Consider the following 7,766-nt stretch of genomic DNA (forward strand, 5'->3'; position numbering starts at 1 on the left):
GGGCACAATAGACACGCCTGCAAGGATCTCAGCCAAAAAAACCACAAGAGTTTGCGCTGCATCCTGGCAACACAGCCAGCACTGTCTTCTCCCAGCCACATACGGAGAAAGAGGGAGCGAGGCAGACGCTTAGACAATGAGGCTGCCTCATTACCAGTGTTCATCTTAAGCTGGATTAATAGTCCAGAAAGAACTCTCTTCTTTTTTTTGTTATGAAAAGAATATGTGCTGCTTCTTTTTGGGCAGTTTGATATTCGGATGTTTTGCAGGGTTTGTTTTTTTTGCGACTTCTCAAACTGCCCAAACTTTCAAACGTTTGATTTTTTCCCACCTACCCTTCACATGTGAACAGGCGTCTGTTCATTTGGTTCTCATGGATGATGATCAGCTGTTGGGGTTCAGATGCTCCCTGATGTCAGGAGACCAGTCTTGCATATTCAATCCAGTGACAGAAACAGTACAACCGGCTGCAGAAACTCCGGTGATACTCTGCAAGGACACTACTGCCTCACCCTTACAGACACACATTCTTTGTAATAAAAAAAGTTCTCTCTTTCATTGTTTCTTAATGTAGCACTTGAAGCAGTTGAAGTGCTTGCATGATTTCTTTCATGATCACTTCTGTCATGGTACATACACCTGTCTGTGCCAAATATGTTAGATGGTAGAAAATAATACAAGTCTGCATTCAGTGAGGGGCACTGTGAAGCTGACCTTGACATATTTACACATATTTTCCCAGTGAACACGGGAAAGCCAAAGGAAAGCATGGCACTGATGTACCGTGCATGATGTCGACCGTGTCCTGGAAATTATTGCTATATACAAAAAGACAGAAAAAGTAACTAAGCTGTAAAACATATCAGGAATCAACATTTTGGACAAAGCCTATACCACCTTTTCTCCAGTGAGCTTCGCAGCCCCACAACAATTTTAGCCTGCGGCTCTTCCCCTCGAGGTGCACCAAGAAACGCCTCAAGCTGTTATTTGTGTCGACTAGCATCCAGATGTACAGTGTTTCCTGCCACGGTGACTCCAGCTTCAGCCAGCCAACTAGTAGAGTGCCTCATACCAGGTGCCTCTTACTGTCTCTATCAATTGCTCCAGATCATTTTTCCCTGCTCCTGTGAACTGCCCTGCTCTCTACATCCACCGCACCCGACTAGTTCTGACCTGCAGGGTCCTCTGCATATTTCTGCAAAATATCTTTATTTCTGTCATTAACAGTCATGATGTGCACAAGCTGCTTCCATTTGTGATTATAATCATTTTAGACCATGAGAGAAGCAGACTTTGGCAGCTAATCCCATATTGTTACAAAGGGGTTTGAACTGGGTAACGGAACAGTAGTCATAATAATGACTTTTTTTCACCCACTTTGGGACACATGCTGACTGATGTTTTAGCCAGCAAAAATGACAAACATTGACACTGCTAATTAACACTGATTAGAGATTGGCCACAGATCGTTTGTTTGCAAAAGAAACCTCACTCTAGATGAGTCGTCTCCACTTAATGAGGCCACCACTGAAAACTGTAATGTCTGCCTTCTCGGCCAATAAAAGATGATTACAGATCTAGATTGAATCGTTGAGTTATTGTTATTTATACCTTAAGTGGCAGGTACTTGCAATCATTCAAAGCTAAACCTAATTAAGGTTACTAATTAGGGATGTGAAAGGATTTCAATTTAATGAGCAGATCTATGCTGGATTTGATAAAATGTTATCTAACAACCCTAAACGTGAAATATAGGCTTATACATGTGAGAGATATCTCAAAATTCATGTGAGAGATAGTGATGGACTCATATACCATGCATACCCCTGCTCACCTGTAAATCTGCCTATCTTTAAAAATGTATTTATTATCCTCCACTAAGTTCTGTTTGTTTATTATCTCATCAAAAACGCTCTATATTTGCCCTTATCTGTGCCCTATTCTGTTGCTACAATTTCCCCACGGGGACCTTTTAAGTTTCATTGAATCTAATCAAAAAAATCTCTGATTCTGCAAGAGATCGGCAGATATGAAAATGATTTCAGCACAATTCTAGTGCTGTCTGGAGAATGGATTGGACTTGAAATGTGGGGGAAACATATTTGCAGGTGTTTTAAAAGCAGACATTTTTAATAGCGCGGCAATGTGACACAAAAGAAACGCAATCTCCCTGGCTGCCTGTTCCAGTGGTAATTTGTGTTTTTCAAAATATTGTCAGGTATGCATAGGTTTTCTTTCACTTGACACCATTTTTTGCCTGCAAGATATTATTTTGAAACAGTAATGTAAGTAATTATATATGGAATGGAACAGTGATAGTATGTACTGAATATCAGAAGTGGGGGTTAAAACCAGCTCTCTCAGGTCTACTAAACCACACAGAGTGAGTCACTTGATTCATTCTATTCTATCTCATTACTGACACATCTGAAATACGTAATTAGGTTGAAAAGTGCAAAGACTCTGTGCCCCAGTTTTTTTTCCTGAGCTTTTTATGCTAAAATCGTGTGCCATGTAACATTACAGTTTCAGTTTAGCAGTGTAGCTCATGGTATTCAGTGCAACCCTTTTTCAGTACATCTGAAGATGGTTTTTGATAACAGGAATAAGAACAGTTATTATTTTAAATGTGTTGACATTGGTCAAAAGGTCAGCATACTTAAACTAGAAAACACTAGAAATCATTATCAAGGAGGTAAACCTGTGACCTGATCTCTACTATCCACATTATTATTATTATTTTTTTTTTTTAAATACGCCTCATTATTTCAGCTCTTTATGCAAGAATCTTTGGCTGCTCAGTTTTTCTGTGCAGGATTTTGACTTTTCACGTACTGGACAGGACTTTGGTGGTGGAGGGCAGCATTTTGTGCAGCAGCAAAAGGGTTGCTAGTCAAATAAAATAGTGAAGTTTGGAGAGCTGGTGAGAAAAAAACGCTCCTTCATTCCTTCCTATTTCCATTGATTCATTCACTTAATTTATTCAACAAAATTATTTATTTATTCAATTCTGATAAGGGTCATTGTCAAAGGGCAAGGTGGATTTAACAGAATTACTCTTTCTGTGAGTCCTTATCTTACTGTAGAGTGGTGATGGAGCTCGAAGACAGATAAAGGTAAATACACAATAGGTTGATTAGGGCTTAGGCTATAAAGATGCCGTTTTCATTTCCCTTAGTGACCTTTATTTGCATGCTTTTAAGTGTGCCTCTATCTAGCCACAATCTAGTTATTGGATTGAATTTATAATGTCAGGTGTAAACAAGGTCAGAAAGACTGAGCTGCTTCACTGCTCTCCCTTCCAACAGCAAAAGCCTCTTGCCTGGCCGGAGAATACATGGCTTAATTTGGATGACCTGACCACGCAGTCAATGTGGATTAAGAACTAATAACGTTACTTAATCAACTTTGCGTCAAAGACCTCCCGTCTGTGAGGTTTACCATGCGTCAAGATGAGCAGTGGCCACAAGCACAAAAAGGACAACTGCTCAATTTTAATTGCAGGTGCATTAAAAAAAGAGATGTGACTCAAGGCTATAGAGCCAGCATACTGAACAGCATATTGGTTCTCCTCTTTTTTTTTCACTTGCAAAAATGCACAAAAATAATCTAATAGGCTACGGCTTAGAATTAACTCGGCGGGCTTAAACTTTCAGAGAAAAGGCGGCAGCCTAATATAACTAGTGTAAAAATATATCCAAAGCAACCATTCGGATACTTGGAGAGTCAAGCCACTGGCACCAAGACAGCTCAACTGCACTTCACTAATCGCTTAATTTAAGCTGCGGCTTAGATGGCAAGCATCCTGATGTCAAATGTAGGCGCAAACACTCTCCGCCACATGCATAAGGCACTTAATAAATTAACAAACAGTCCCATCCAAACAGAGTCGGAGATAGCGATAACAAGTGCTCTAATGATGACAAAATCCATCACTTACCTTGCTCCATCAGCAGGATGGTCGTCCCGACCAGCATAGCCCAGTACAGAGGATTCTTCATATCGATCTGTTGTTTGTCTGCTGTGTGATGTCGTCTGGGAAAAATAGCCTGTGAGCCTCTGAAAATCCCGAAAAGTGTTTTTCTTCAAGTCCCCGGTCCTCCTGTCTGACTGTAAAGCATCCACCAACGCAGCGCTCAACAAAGTCCCTCCTTCAACTGTGAGGTTATTGGCAGCCGTGCTGAAAGCAAGCTAGCGCCGATGAAAACGACCACTTCCGGTTTGTTTGTTCTTTCAAGTAAATGACGTCTACTGTGTTCAGATGTTCCTGCACTCCCCGTGTAGTAGCGGCACTTTTAATTTGAAGTTAAAAAACGGCCTCTTTCCGGTCTAGACTCGGTTGAATGTAGCTAGCTTGAAGTGGCTGTTAGCAGCGACGTTGGGGAGGCGCTGCCGTCCGCATTCCGCTAGAATTTTACTAATGAAACAAGCTTGTCTACTCGTTATCGTGTTATATTTATCTTAATTCAAGATGTTAATCAAAGCTAAAATAGCAATCCGAAGAGCGAGCAAGAAGACAGGCATTTCTGAGTGATTCTGGGTCATGTAGACTTCGGTTCAGGATTTTTCATAGTTCTTTCAGTTTCCAGCAGTGAAAAGTTGGGTTTCTTAGCTGGGACAATTTCAGCATGCAACAAGTAGGGTACGGTTTTACAGTGCTAAAACAAGCAGTGAGGGTTCTCAATCTGGGGGTCAGGAGCCCTAAAGAATCACAAGATACATTTAATGAATAACAGGATGGGGAAAATATGTTTTCTTACATTTTTGATTTTTATGATGTTTCTCTTATTTTAGATTTTAGATTATTGTGAAATACTGGACATATAAAGCCTACATTTTCTGACTTCTGCAACTAATGAACAAACTGAGTGAACATCACTGTTGGGTTGAACTGCTCACTATTACCTCACTTTAGAGCTTCACAAGCCAACATTAAACATTTAATAAAATAAGCCATAATACCTACAGTGTTGTGTACCTCAATCACTGCGGTGGCACTTTTATCAAATGTTTTTCCACTATGACTGGCTTAAATACCTCATGTAAACATGTCATTAACATGGCCCATTCAAATATAACAGTTTTTATGGAAACAAAACTTTTTCTTTTTTTAAACATGCACTCTCCTCATTTTAGCTTTTTTTAACAGTATGTTATAATTTGATGAAAACTAAAACACTAACATTTTCACTGTACTGGTGGTCAGTGTCAGGTCAGTGTCAGGACACTCAGTCACAGGTCACATGTCAGCTGACAGCTACAACACCCACATCACAGAATGTCACTGTAGGGGCAATCTATATTAAAATGAGTGCACTCATCTACTCTTACTTCTGATGTTGCTATCTGTAAAATGTAATTCTGCTCTGTGTGTCTGCACCCTGGAGGCTCTTTATTTCTGACGTAATTCCCATTGGGGAGATTATTTGCAATGCTCCCTGCATGCTATTTATCATGTTGCTAGGGATGCCATGCTGCTATTCTGTATTGCCACAGCAGGGAGCATCCCAAAGAAAGAGTAGAACCATACCATCAAGTTAAATTTTATTTCTGTGAGTGCAAAGCTATTTGATGAGTTTTCGTGCTGCCACATTGCCTCATGGGAAATGTAGTTCTCACTAAGATATGCACATAGCTCTGGCAAAAGTGCTCAAAATCATTTATTTAGATTAAGGCTGTCAATGATTCATTGATTATTGCTGTTAATAATCAACCCTAACTCCTAACCGAACTGAATCTCATCCTGAGCGATCCGTTCTCTTAGTTCAGTCACTGAATGTACACGATGACTGTGAGCCCTGAGTGATGGACGCTGATGAGTCGCTCTAGCCCACCCCTCTCCCTCCCTCCTCCCTCATGAAGTCTTAAGACATCTCAAATTTGGAAGTTATACTAAATAGGTGGTGTGGTGGCGGGAATATATATGTGCTGTACATAACAGGCTGAGTCTTTATTATAGCAGCTTTCAGTTTGCAAACTGTATGTTTATTTAAAAAAAAATGCTCATCCTTCACAAATGACTGTCTCAGTTCAGTAGTTAGCGAGCTGAACTGAACACTTGGCTGTGACTCAGTTCAGTAAGTGGGAATACGCACTCAGAGCTCCAATCAAGCACTGAGGGATTCGCTGAACAAATCTTTTGAACAAATCTTTTTAATGGACTCATCATTCCATAAAATAACTAATTAACTAACTAATTTGCCTACCACCCACAAGCAACATCTCCCCTTCTTTGGGTCTCAATCCTGTTTATTAGGGTTAGGGTTATGTTACATATTATACCTGTTACCTGTTGGCATATACATATTTATCATGTAAATTCAATGTTTATTTGGTAACAGCCTATTTAAAGCAACAGCCCTATTGGTTGACAAAAGAAAATTGAATTCTTTGAAGAGAGAGATCTACACAGCATTTATTGCTCAAAAACCAAATGTACCACACTGGTGGGCCACACCAGTAGTTTGCAAGGTTTAGTGCACGCTGTTACTATGGAAAATGTGCAGTTTGTATTGCATAATTTTTAATTACTAACCAACATTGGATTTTTTGGGGAGTGACTGCAAACCTATTCGATGAGTCCCCATGCTGCCACATGTACACACAGCTCTGGCAAAATTATGAGAGGTGAAAGCAAATCCATCCATCGCTTATCCTGTGTACAGGGTCGCGGGGGGCTGGAGCCTATCCCAGCTGACATTGGGCGAAAGGCGGGGTATACCCTGGACAGGTTGCCAGTCCATCGCAGGGCCACACATCACTCACCACTAACCACTCACACTCACATTCACACCGAAGGACAATTTAGAGACATCAATTAACCTAGCCTGCATGTCTGTGGATGGTGGGAGGAAGCCAAAGCACCTGAAGAGAACCCACGCAGACAACATGCAAACTCCACACAGAAAGGCTGGGACAACCGGGGTTTGAAGGTGAAAGCAAATGTTACATTTAATTTCCAAGTAATTCTCTTTCAATGACTTGATATTTTATGACAGGAACCAAATTGGTGAAGGTGGATGTTTTTATCCATATCCATAGAAGAATGTTTCAAAGTAAATCAGAGTTATATACTGATTCATTCCCTTCACTGAATTGAAGGGAAACAAAATTTGCATTAAATGGCAAATGGCAAAAAACTAACTTCAACCAAACTTTGCTTTAAAAGTAAGTGAATGATATTAATACCTATGCAGAGGTTCCTGTGAGGATTTAATTGCAGCACCACTTGGATGGAGTGACTGCATCAGCTTCCATCCTCTCATTCATTTTTGTAAAAAATCGTATTTAGAATAGAAGATGCAACCGAATTCTGAAAGTCCACAACTTTTAACCTGTGAGACAGATGACGATGTTTTTCTGTGTATCATGCTATAGGTCTGCTAATATATGTAATTGCCCGTGTTATTGTTCATTTGATTGTAATGTGGCACAGTTTGTACCTTTAGCTGTGAGAGATCCCTTTATGAATTTGATCGCCAAAGAGGAATTTCTTGGGATACATTTTGGTTCTGCTGAGTAGTTACAGATTATGTGCAATGTTCACTTTATTTCTGTATGTTTAAATGTAGTAAATGGCTTTGTAAAATGTTTTTGGGAAATCCATGTTACAGAGTGCTTCATAGACTTCATAGAAAGTAAATACACACAAGTCTCCCGCAACTTTCTACAGAGCATTGGAGCTCTGAGGAGGACAACAGCATGGGAAGCAATTTATTTTACCATATTTTGGTAAAATGATGAGTGTTTGGAACAAACCAAGCGTA

General features: G+C 40.0%; 1 protein-coding gene across 1 annotated transcript in view; it reads right to left on the reverse strand.

Annotated features, from left to right (window-relative positions):
* Positions 1–4,147, reverse strand: part of ntm (neurotrimin) — a 459,955-nt gene extending 455,808 nt beyond the window's left edge. The window contains exon 1 of the mRNA XM_038708378.1: positions 3,941–4,147. Coding sequence (XP_038564306.1) covers positions 3,941–4,001 — 61 coding nt within the window. The 5' untranslated portion in view covers positions 4,002–4,147. The remainder of the gene's footprint in view (positions 1–3,940) is intronic.
* Positions 4,148–7,766: the final 3,619 nt, after the last annotated feature.

The sequence above is a fragment of the Micropterus salmoides genome, unplaced genomic scaffold (assembly GCF_014851395.1).
Source record: "Micropterus salmoides isolate LMB-PRFRI ecotype aquatic unplaced genomic scaffold, ASM1485139v1 Ms_hic_scaffold_9, whole genome shotgun sequence".
NCBI classification, from domain to species: domain Eukaryota; kingdom Metazoa; phylum Chordata; class Actinopteri; order Centrarchiformes; family Centrarchidae; genus Micropterus; species Micropterus salmoides.